We start from the raw sequence: 12675 nt of genomic DNA, 5'->3' as shown, positions 1-12675 counted from the left end.
CGGGAGAAAAGAAAACGAGTGGACGAGCGCCGTCGGTAGCGTGTGGGACCCGCAGATGCACGTGGTAGCAAGCCACGGCCACGGAGCTATCAGCGCGCGATCCATCTAATCTAACGGCGCGCGACCCGGAGGATCGGAACGCTGTTCCTCCGGGGGAAAGCCAGCGTTTTCCTTAAAATTTTAGCGAGAACAGTACGAGCTTATATGATCAATTTATCTTTGCTTTAAGATTTGTGTAGTATCATCAGCTGATTTGACCGCTTAAAAGGACGTTTGTATTTTATAATATTTCCAAATAATATTTGAGGTTCCGGTCCCACTAAATTTGGTTCCGGTCCCATAATTTTGGTTCCGTCAGTTTGGTTCCGTCTAATTATTACCGTTAGATCGGGGCAAATGGACGGTTATTAAAAATGTCAATCATCCTAAAACTTGTATAAAAATATATTCAACATCTTGAAGTACATATTAAAATATCCAATTTTTTAGAAAAGTTCTTGTGTTCCTTTTGCTCAATTGCTAATATTATTGGAATTGGTTATCTTTCATAAAAGGGAAGAATCAAAAGAACGATAACGACAGCATCTGCACTAAAAGTTTTCTTCTATTTACCGGCCGAATGTTTTGTCGTAGTAGTATCATATGTACACTATCAATTTACATCCTCTCTACACAGACGAGAGCAAAAGACCAACCTGATGTACAAGTTCATCAACCGAAACAAAACACTGAGCAGCATCACTAAGCAGCCACTAAAAATCTTTTATGAATTTGCTGTACACAAAGGAACATGAATATCCGGAGAAACGCATCTAATTTGAGCTAATTCCATCTCTTCGGAGTATTTGAGGTTCTTGGTGAGGATGTTGCTCGTGGGATTGTGCTTCTTCGGGTGCTTGCTGACACTGTAACAAAATAGTTTGTAAACACTTGGAATACTGTATATACATAAATATATATTTGAAAACTTCCTTTGATGCCAATTTGCCTGAATCTAGTAGGGTCGTTCTTTGGTGAAGTTTCTGTTTACGTGATGTATTGCACACACATTTTAAGTTCAATTAGTACCTGAATGTTCTGATATGAGTCTTAATTTCACGGATGGGTTCAACAACAAAATTCGCGGTCTGCCGCAATCCCTCAGAGAATGGGCAGAACACAAAAGCGGTATATTAAAAAAATAAGGAAAAACAAAGCTTTCATCGATCATTGCTGAAATCGATAAAAGAGCAAAAACACGTCCATTGTCTGATCAGGAGATCAAGCTTAAGAGCCAATGATATGAACATATTGCACGTTTTCTGTGAGGAAGAGCTGAACTGGTATCAATGGTCTAAAGCCAAATTCATTTTTGACGGTGACATTTACGAGATACTTCCATATGGTGGCCAATATGCAGCTTAGGAAGACGTGTATGCACAGTCTCCAACAGGATGAGGGCAGAATCGAGGGCTATTAGCAGCTCAAAGCCTATATAACACACTACAAGAGTCTTTTCGACCTGAATTTGTCAAGTCAATTCCAATTCCTCAAGTCAATTCCATGTCAACATTGGTCGCCCATTTCCCCTTCTAGTACCACTATCACCTTAGTCGGTGTTGGTCCAGCTTCTCGTTGATCGGTGCTACCCAACCCTATCACTTATTATCTTGTTCTTAAATCAGTCCTTTCTTGTTTGGCCACAACGACCGTACTATGCACCTCTCCGTAACAGTCATTTGTTGGATCTGATGTGTTTTAGTGGGCCAAAACTCTGCTCCATACAACATCGTATGTCTGATTATCGTCCTATAGAACTTAACTTTTAACTTTTGTGGGACCTTCTTGTCACATAAGATGTCGGATGCTTGCCGCCGCTTCATCCATCATGCTGTCACCTACTAGTACCACATCATGTGCCAACATCGATAGCACCGTTGTTTTGCAACATTGATCACAAGTATCAGAAGGTGTCCCTGCTAGGCCCTATTTGTCCTTCTAAACTAACCTCTTCGTCTTTGTACCCAACACTAGAAAATTCATATCTCATGTATTCAATCTTGCTGCTACCAAGTCTAAACCCCTTGGATTCCAAAGTCTGCCTCCATAAGTGTAACATCTTATTTACACCGACTCTTGTTTCGTCTACTAGCACACCCCATCATCAGCAAAGAGCATACACCAAGAAATATATGTTTGTATAACCTTTGTCACCTCATCCATCACTAAGGAACACATGTACGGGCTCAAGGCTGATCCTTGATATAGTCCAAGCGTGAATGGAAAGGTCTCGGTCTCACTATCACCTACACAAAACTAGTCACAACATTATCATACATGTCCCAGCGATCCATGTGTCCCAGATAAGGGTAATGTACTTTGTTGGGACTTTATGCTTCTCTAGCGCCCACCACATGATCGTCCTTGGTCTCTTGTCATATGCCTTCTCCAAGTCAATGAAAACCATATGTCGGTCCTTCTTCTACTCCCTATATCTCTCCATAAGTTGCCAAAGCAAGAAAATCGCCTCTGTATCGATCGATCTCCCAGGCATAAAACTAAATTGGTTTTTAGTGACATTTATCACTCTTCTCAAGCGATGCTCAACCACTATCTCCCAAAGCTTCATGGTATGGCTCATAAGCTTAATTCCTCAGTAAATATATCATTTCTTCTTGAAGATAAGTCCTAATATACTTTTCCTCCACTCTTCGAAGGTGCCTCTGAAGAACAGAATTTTTCTTTGGTACCTTCGTATAGGTGTTAGCCTTACCAAGGATAACCTTGAAACCGACAACTAACCCAGAAGCACAAAGTATTTTTTTTTTCATCGTGATGAGACAATTATTTTTTTAATGCAAGTTTGCACGTGTTATATGGTCATTTGGTGGGGTGGTGGTGGTGGTGGGACAAGGACACTTTTATCCATAACTCTCAAAAGCGTGAAATCCAAATACTAGGGGAGAGGGATAAAATTGACAAGTGAGCTTACTTGGAGATCTAGGAGGAGAATCACTTGATTTGGGCCACAAACTAGAAGATGTTGTTGTTTTCGGTGTTGCTGCCTTCTGTACTCGAGTGGTCACCTTACGTCTGTATGAGGAAGAATGACTGAATAAGTGCTAACAGGTGAAAAATATGCAAGACAAAAGGCTAAGGAACATGTTTTTTTTATCGAACAAAAAAAAAAAGACTACAGAACATATAGAGATATCCATATTACTTTTGACATCAGAGCCCCTACTCACCTACTCCAGTCACGTGGATTACTTTACTTATCATAATTATAGTGCACTTTAAATGGTATAGGAATGATAGTACTAAAGGGAATTTCTCCCCTCCTAGAAATGAAAAGTTAGTACTGAAGGGAAAGCTACTGTACAGTAAAACCAGAGGTTCATGATGGTATCATTAGAACTTGAAGTACTTACAATCGATCTATTGGCGTGTTAGGTGCCCCTTTTTGTTCTTTCCACGTGCTAGCATTTTTTTCCTGCTCTGGGAAAAGAGCATACTCTACCATGCTACTTACTGAACCATCGGTTTCTGTTCCCATGGATAGGCCACTATCTGATATATCGCTTAACCTCCCCTCTGAATCAGCGTAACCAAAACAGTCAATCTCAGGATCAGCTGAGTTTGGACCTGTCTCATCTTCAGAGAGCTTAGAATGTGCCATAATCTCACTCTGCTGATGGATATCATCAACAGACTGCATAGAACTAGCTTCAGAATGCCTGTCACTAATCTCAGAGAAGTTGTCAGCATCGGAGCCCCTACTGACAAAGCCCAGTGCCTTCCCACAAGATGCCGTTCTTCGATGTTGGATTTTGCTACCCAGATATGAAACGCCTGAGGAGGAGGATGAACGTTTCAGTAAGGAATCAGCACGTTTGCCTGACATAGTCCTTGGAGTGTGAGTCTGTAGCTGGTTGATTTCCTCATCCTTCTTTGCAATTTTATCTTTGAGCAGTGAGAGCTACAGGATAAAAAAATATTAGAGCAATCAAATCATATATGAAGTATCTATTATGTTTTGCAGGTGCATAGATATCGCTACCACATGAAGGATATTAAAATATAAGTGATCGAGAGAGGTTGGTTATACATTTCTGCTGCCATTGTATCAAAAATAGAGTAGTTAGCAAACAGAGGACAAAAATTATTCACCTGTTCCTTAAATTCTCTGATGTCTTTCCCTTCTTTATTCATCTTTGCAGCACCTAGTTCCACTCCAGATACTCTTTCAGCAAACCTCAAAGTACTTAAACTCTCTGCATAAGATGAGACATCTGGATTGATCTGCACAAACATCAGGGTCTTTGCATGGCCACCTACAGATGAATATTTCTAAGTTAAAATTGCAGAACATGTAAAACAATATATAGAGCTAATGAGCAAAGTTAAGCACCCAAAGAACTTTGCAGAACTTGCGTAAGTTTGCTGTTTCGGTATGGTATATGAGAAGTCTTCTGTGATAAAGAAAATATAACATCTCCAAGAGCAGACAAAGATTTATTAATGTGTTGTGCTTCTTTGAGTCTATCGCCTGTGACAGCAGAACGGTCCACCCTTTCACTTCCAGCAAGATCAACAAGATGGAGCGCCCCACGTAAAGTAGCTCCAGTTTTCAAATCTACACCTTGAATGTGTACAGTGACAACACTGAAAAATACTCAAAATAAGCCTTATTTTTCTAATAGAATCAGAAGAAAACCTCTAATAGAATTATGGAACAGTAAGATTAACCTGTGAGATCTGCTGCTTCGTTCATTCAGTGCTGTCGCACCCACAGCTCTGTTACCAAGTCCTGTTCTTATTAACTCAATAACATCAGAAGTTGAGTTGACAGGATGTATTGTTGCATCAGGAACAGCAAGCCCACTGGGATGGCTGGCATTCAATATCTCTAGTGTGTGCAAGTTAATGAAAACCATCACTTCATTTTGTAAAAGGATATCGTATTAGTTTATTACAATATGGATGGATAAGTTTGTATTTTTAAGACTAGTGAAGGGATGTCCAACCAAGTTCAAGGTTTCTACACATGTTAATTTCAAGTAGATCAACTGATTATCCTAATTTATAGTTGGGCCTAGGTTCAGTACTTCAGTTGCATTAACACTTCATTTTAATCTAGACATACTCCCTCTGGTCTCTTTTAATTGACTCGGATTTAGCACAACTTTGTACTAAATCTGAGTCAATTAAATAGGACCGGAGGGAGTACTAACTATTGGTTTCTTAACCAAATCAACACATGTTAGTGTGTGGATACTGATCACATGGAAACATATCAATATGCAGAACAAATATAGGTGAATATCAACTATCAAGGTAAGTCTATGGACAAAAGGATATTTCTTCTCTGAACCCTTGCTGCCTAAGAGATCACGGATTTGTTCGTTATATATCTCAATCATTTGGACACTAACATCATACATGATTGTATCTCCACGATTGCGTGATATCAGAAACAGGTCATTCAGAGCTCTGAAATTGACACCCAGTTCCTCCTCGGTTGCATTTTCAGGTCCAGTCTGAGATATTAATTAAAAAGTCACAATAAAGACAGGCTGTACATCATAACTATCAACAAATAATCGTTATAATTCTCAAAGAACCAAATCATAAGAAGATACTTATATTGAGATATTCATACCATTGTGTAGGTTTTTCCTGATCCTGTTTGACCATATGCGAAAATGCAAACATTATAGCCATCAAGGACAGATCTAATTAGTGGTTGAATGTCCTTGAATACCTCATCTAAAAAACATAAATAAACAAATCAGCATATACCATATACTGCCACTGAAGAGATAATCCTTCAAGATGCATGCATAGGCCACATTTTCATCTGTACCTTGAGAAGACGTGGGACCAAGTACTTTGTTAAATTTGAACAGCTTGCTCCCCTCTTTTCCGGTTTTTGTAGGGTTTGCTAAAATGAGTTCACCGTTATCACCAATAAGTTCAGTTGTACTAGACTTATGATCCTCGTTAGGAAGAAAAGGTCTTATCCGGCAAAAGACTCTGATATTTCCTGATCAATAAAATAAAACCTCTGAGAAGGTCATACAATAATAAGATCAACATGCAGAAATAAATTGATGTTTTTTTTTTGCATAGCCACCTTTTAGCTCCTGAACCTCGTTGAACAATTTTCTATTTTCTTCAAGAGTAGCATGATAATTTTCTGCAGCACTTGTCAATACCTTAAGGCTTTGTCCTGCGGAATTGCGTCAATATGTAAGTTATATAGGTAGTAATAGCTACAATAAATCCATCAATTAATCACTGTGTTTGTTCATACCAAGGCCACTAAGTTCTTCAGACCAGCTTTTCTGGCAGTTTAGGATTTCATGCCTAATGGAAACAGAAGATAACCTCAAATCCTGATAAGGAGATTTTTCAACTTAAATTGATGACTTCATCAACTCTTATTAGAAATATGGAGGAAAAATAGAATTTATAATCAATCAATACCTGAACATTCTGTACTTGTAGACCTACAAATTCGCTCAGCATGATTTCCTTCTGCTCCCAAGTTTGGATTCTTGATTCCAGCAAATCTTCAAGGTATCTTCCTCTATTGGTAGAATGTTCTAGCTTTAGCTCTACTTCCTTTATCCTATGTTCGAGCTCCCTATTTTCCTGCAAAGCCGTTGTCTTCAATTCTTGAATATATGTCTCATGTGATCTTCTTGCTATGGCAAGTTCTTGCCGGAGTTGTGATATTACATTGTCACTGTTCTCCTTATCCTTCAGAAGCTTAAGTACATCTTCCTTCTTAGACTCCAGGAGGCTGTGGCTCTCTTCGTATGATGATTTGGTAGCTTCTAGTTCCAACTTTAGTCTCATAATTGTATTTTTATTGTTATCTCTATCCTTCATTAAACTAATGAGTTCATCCTTGTGAACAATTGGCTTAGCTATAGGTTCACTTGCCGATTGATCTCTGTCTTCATCCTTACCTTTCTTCAAGATAACCCTGTCTTCCTTCGCCTTTATCAATCTAGCCATTTCTTCCTTCTCTTTCATCAACCGAATTATGTCTTCCTTGTCATTCAACAGTCTAGCCATGTCTTCCTTGTCCTTTGTTAATCTAGTTACATTTTCCTTGTCCTTGATCAACTTTGTCAGATCTTCCTCAACTAAACGCCTTTTCTCTTGAAGTTTGTCTTTCTCCATCTGCTGAAAGATGTTTTTTAATAAAACAAAATGGATTGTAACCATCATATCTAATGATTATATTGCACTTTGGACTAGGTACTACTACTACTACAGTTGCAGTTTCTAACAAATATGTCCAAAAGGTTGAGCTTTCCACCAATAGGCCCCAGTTAAAATTGTAGTTTGGATCAGGTTTCTCTGGATCAAAGAAAACCAGCCTAGTTCACCCATATAACCTCACATTTCATGTACTATGTCCATTCCCCCTTCCTTCACTCTTTGCTACATGTCAGGTGCCACATCAGTACTTCCACTTTTTTCCTCCCAGGTCCAATTAGACTTGACAGGTGGGACCAGGTCAGTGAACCATTTCGCTTTTCTCGAAAAGGTAAAATCTGGTCCAAAATGCAATATTATTTTGACCTCACTGTGCAAATCAAAAAAATTGTATGGTCCAAATTGCAAAAGAGGATATCTGATCCAGTGTGCAATGGGATATTTTCTTACTATTAGCTAAGCAATTGACATTTCTATTACCCCTGGTATACAAAATTCAAACTATTGGTTTCTTTCATTAATGCAAAGGCAGGCACCGCTTTTGTGTGTTCTAATTCCTAAATAATTTATTTAATTCTCCTGTAGAGATTGAATGATCAAATGTAGAGTCGACATCAAATGGACGATTTGATTAAAAAAATACTTAACTTTTATATTATGAGTAAAGCATATGCAACGGTGATAGTATGAAGAAGTAACCGATGCTACATGAGAAACAAACCTTTATCTGTTGCACAGGGTCTTCAGCAACCTAAAGAACAATTAAGAAAACAAAATAAGGATGGAGATCAGCCCTTTACATTGATATCAAGATCACTGTCACAAACATTTACATGTTCTTTGTCATTTGTAGCACTTGAGCTTACATGTATTTGCCCACTGTTCCCATTTGCTAGTGCTTCTAGCACTCTTATCCTTGATTTATATTTCTCTTCACGTGCTTTCATAAGGTTATTTTGCTGCATACAAGTAACAATTACCACAAGAACAATATGAGAAATAAGTGTGAAGAAGTACTTACATTTCTTATATGCTCTGCCTGCGTAGAAATACGGCGCTCAATCTCCAGTACGATCCGTCTCAACAAGCAAGAGAGTTGCTGTGCAAAGAACGCTATATTCATATTCCATAGGATAAAAGGAGTTTAAAAACTAAAAGTACCAGGGTTTGAATGTACGAAAGGAATAAACTAACTGCACTGCTTTTGAATAGCCTACATAAGGAATTTCTCCATTCTTCCTCTCAATGATCTCATCAAGGATGCCATTCACAACACTCAAAAGTGACTGCGTAGGGGCATTCTGCAATATTAATTTCGTAATGCAATGAATTAGAATAAAAGTTTATGCTAAAAGGATTCTAACAAGTACAGTTTACTAGCCGGTACTTACATCCATGCTGGTGGACTTCATCATCTCTGAAATTTTACAACTTGGCAGATCAGAATAACCTCCTTGCCTAAGTTGGAAGACTTCATGAAAATTGCGTCCAGCATGCCGTGATATAGAAGATTGTCCAGGTCGTACTTTAGGAGATAATGGTTCTACAGTAAGAAGAAAAAAGTGTTTAACTGATAACTGAACCTGTTTCGTATCTTAATAGCTGTACTGTAAGGTCAATAATGTATAAATCTACTAATTTCAGTTTAGTAGTACACCTTGTCAGCTAAAATTATGATTTCGTCTATATTTTTTATTCATGGGAAACAGGGATAATGGAACAGCTCCCAAAGCTTTGAACACGTAAATAAGAGATCTCACCTGATACAGCCGGACTTTTGGAGACCTTCTGTGCCATGGTTTCCATTTGTTTGCTATCTTCTGTTACTTCAAAATTTTGTGTTACCTGACCATTCTCCCTTCTGGGAAGTTCATTGCTGTGCTTCCTGCCATTTTGTTGTACGCTAAAATTCCAGCCTTCCCCAGCATGTGGGAGAAACTGATCCCTTAGTGCCAGAACAGAGGCAACCACAGCTGACACTGGGCCCTAAATTAATAATGCCAATAATGTCGATAAGGAGGACGGAATTATACCCAGAAGATAAAGCTTTGTATTGCAGAGTTAGCTGGAACAAACATGTTCCTTGGCACAATTCCACAACGAACAACAATAATTGTCAGAACATTTGCATCATACTGCAACACATTGAACACTGGGGCACTCAGATATTCACCATTAAACAACCGATGAATCAGTTACAATAATGATAGAAAATAATTCCACATAGGGTATTAAAGTTTGTCATTAGCACATAAGATTAGTCTATTAATTAAATAACCAAATGATTCAGGCAGCCTGTGTGATCTGTACAATGAGAAACAAGAATTCCCCACATTAAGTTCGCCATTAGCACATAAGATTAGCCCACGTTAATTATCCAGAACTTACTGCTCTACCTATAGACAAGAATTTACTCCCATGTTTCCTTCAAAAACTAATTTTACCATCATTTCAGAATCAAACTGAATTTGAAGCTTGGACAGTGATCTTGCTGGAGAGTTGGTGACTGAAAGTTTCTTTTTCTGTTGGAGAGTTGGAGGCTATCGGCAAACCACATTCAGCATCCACTAGCAGTTAAACTCGAAAAGGACAGCGATCAGCCTGTCAGTTGCCCAGACAACAGCAAACCGCTCAACGACAACCGGCAACGCCGCAACCTAGCGCGAAAACGAGATCCTAACTTGTTGGGCGTGAATCTCTACCTGACAGGAGTCACATCGGTCGGAGACACGGAGTCCCTATCTACGTGTAATCCAAAAATATGAACGCTGATCACAATCAACGAAGCAGAGCACAATACAACATACCGTGTCGAGGTCCGAGGCGGTGAAGCTGGGAAGGCCCATCCGCTCCGCGGCCGCGAGGAACCGCCCGACATCGCCGCACTCCGCCGGCGCCGCCGGTGCTCCGCCCTGCGGCGGTATCAGCGGCGATCAATGACGAGGCAGACCTCAACCGAGAGAGAAGCGCGGCGAGGCGCGGCGCAGGACATGTGTATGAGGAATGGCCTACCTGGTCGGCCGTGGAGGCGGGGCGCGGGAGCTTGCCGAGCGCGGCGCAGAGCAGCGCGCCGTCCGCGAGCGCGGCCCTGAGGTCGTCGTCGGAGGCGCGCGGCGGCGGGAGCGGCAGCGCCGAGTCCTGGAGCAGCGCGCGCAGCCACGCGACCGCCTCCGATCGCCGCCGCTCCGCTTCTGAAAAAATAAAGAGAAATGATCAAACTAATGAATAGGCAATCATCATCGGCGTGGGGCGGGACGGTCGAGAGGGGTTTTACGGGGTTCGTCGGCGGCGGTGGCGGCGGCGGCGGACATGGAAGGCGAGTGGAGAGGCGTTTGACCAGACAAGGGGGCGCCCGGGAGAAGGGAGGGGAGAGCCGTTTGCTTTGACCAGAAGACAAGGGAGGGAAACAGCTCGGGGGAGCGCGCGCCGGGGAGAAGGAGAATGGCCGAGACGTGGGCGACGTGCGGGCGCGATCGATGCACTTGTGCCGAGCTGTCTGTCTGCCGTGGCGCTAGATTTTGGGTGTTGTACTGTTGTTTTGTTCTTGGTCCTTGTCCTAGTGTCCTCGAGTGGATTCTTCTCGCTCAACTCGGCTGCGGGGAGGTACAGAGTCAGCAGACTCGGAGGGGAGGCCCTCACTGTTTCATGTCCAAAAAAAATTATACGAAAAGTCACCCATGTACTCACAAAGTAATAAAAGTTACAAACCGGTCACCGCCTCACCGGATCACTTAGCGACGACTACAAGCACACCGACATCCTCCCTCCTTCCTCCTCGGTGGAGCCGAGTAAAGCTTGTTGTAACAGAGCTTGTTGTAGTAGACAAACAAAAAATCATCGTGCTAAACCCTAAAGAACCAACGAGAAAGAGATGCCTATATAAGAAGGAACACCGATCAAATCTAGAAAGATCCACCGGAGACACACCTCTACACACACCCTCCATGGATGCTAGGCACACCGCCAAGACAGTGGCAAGAATGGGATGACTTTATTCCATCATCAGGAAGCCGCCACCACCATGCCTTCTTGAGTGTGACACATATTCTAACCAAACTGAAAAAACACATCAATAAATGGAGCCCTCTCGCCGACAAGGACCGAGATCCACCCCATCCCCATGGGCCTAGAGCTAGAGAATGCGAGGCAAATTAGGGGCGATGCCCACAGGAGGGAGGGAAACCTATCGCTATGTCCTAGGAGAGTTTGAGCGAAAGGGTATCAAGGAAGGTGAGATTACTAAATTTCTTTTATAAATGTATTTAACCTAACTTAGGCCTTATTTTCTCATTTTAGAGTTAGTTTGTTCAAATTTATGGCTTTTCAATAAATAGGTGGGTTGAAGACAATATAATTTTTTTATAGCACAAGAAATGGTAAGATTTCCATTCTCCAAAATGGAGGGTAGCCGCTATTCTTTGACTCGGTTGGTGAGACTTATATGATCCAAGCATCAATACCAAATGTCAAAGCATCAAGTGACATAGGTATGCCGAATAAGGTACCCGGGTTATCTGAAGAGGACGTGAAGCCCATGGATCCGGAGATTTAGAGGCCCAGAAGCCCAGATAATCTCTAATAAGGAAAGTAGAGTTGTAGTAGGAATATGATAGCAATATAGGAAAGTCCCAATACGCCTCTCGTAATTTGTAACTTATACAGCATGAAAAGCCTCGGCTCCACCTCCTACATAAAGGGGTGCCCAGGGAAAAGCGAGGGATCGAATCTATTGTCAACAGAAACACCGTAACCTTTAGTCGAACACCTTTTTCAGCTGAAACCTTCAAGATCTACTTACCCTCTACTTCTTACGAAACCTTAAGTCTACAATATGTAGGCATTGACGAGTTAATCCATCGTCATCAATGAACAAAAACAACTTACTATAAATAAATAAAACACGAAACCCATCCAATATGGACCTATGACAAACCTATCATGTACTACCTCCGATTCAAGGAATAAGGCGCCTTCGTTTTACGTGTTTTTCGTTTGACTAAGAATTACTTCAAATATATAAAGATTGTTTGTATAAAATTAACATCATTAGAAAGTGTTTTTCAATACGAATCCAAGGATACTAATTACATATAATATAACCAAGATTTAGTTGCTCAATTTTTATGGTCAAAGTTCGTCTTGGAATACGTGTGCGCCTTATTCCTTGGAACGGAGGTAATAGATCATAATCCACCAAAAAAGTAGTATAGGACTTCACAAATAACACCAAATTCTAGGACAACACATTCGAAAAGAAATTGACTTTTGTAAGCCGATGTTGTTGAGTTAATTTACGTGTTAATATGGGGCTCTCACCCCAAATCGGATTTTCGAGTCAACATCTTCAACAAGTAAACAACTAGAAACATCGACATTGTTCAAACTAGTTACAAGACTAGATCACAAGTTCTCATCTAGAAAAAATGCATAGTCGATGTCGAATCCCTCTATGCCGCCAACCAC

The 12675-nt window shown here is 40.8% G+C and overlaps 1 protein-coding gene across 5 annotated transcripts; it reads right to left on the bottom strand.

Moving 5' to 3' along the window:
• Positions 1-613: 613 nt before the first annotated feature.
• On the bottom strand, positions 614-10076 carry LOC124693539 (kinesin-like protein KIN-14M). 5 transcript variants are annotated; one of them, XM_047227020.1, is made up of 19 exons: positions 10020-10076; positions 8973-9198; positions 8604-8755; positions 8430-8513; positions 8234-8311; positions 8046-8171; positions 7934-7963; positions 6469-7176; positions 6296-6377; positions 6116-6211; positions 5846-6025; positions 5642-5748; positions 5341-5519; positions 4729-4893; positions 4391-4644; positions 4150-4313; positions 3411-3958; positions 2972-3072; positions 614-905 (listed from the first exon to the last, which is right to left on the bottom strand). In XM_047227020.1, the coding sequence occupies exons 1-19, from the start codon at positions 10056-10058 to the stop codon at positions 823-825; spliced, it is 3402 nt and encodes a 1133-aa protein (XP_047082976.1). In that variant the 5' UTR covers positions 10059-10076; the 3' UTR covers positions 614-822. The 5 variants fall into 5 exon arrangements, with proteins under 5 accessions (XP_047082976.1, XP_047082982.1, XP_047082990.1 ...); XM_047227026.1 differs by having other exon boundaries at positions 6469-7173; XM_047227034.1 differs by having other exon boundaries at positions 8079-8171.
• Between the last annotated feature and the right edge of the window lie 2599 nt (positions 10077-12675).

The sequence above is a fragment of the Lolium rigidum genome, chromosome 1 (genome assembly GCF_022539505.1).
Source record: "Lolium rigidum isolate FL_2022 chromosome 1, APGP_CSIRO_Lrig_0.1, whole genome shotgun sequence".
Taxonomy (NCBI): domain Eukaryota; kingdom Viridiplantae; phylum Streptophyta; class Magnoliopsida; order Poales; family Poaceae; genus Lolium; species Lolium rigidum.
Note: the sequence above shows the minus strand (reverse complement) of the source record. Positions and strands in the feature narration are given on the sequence as shown.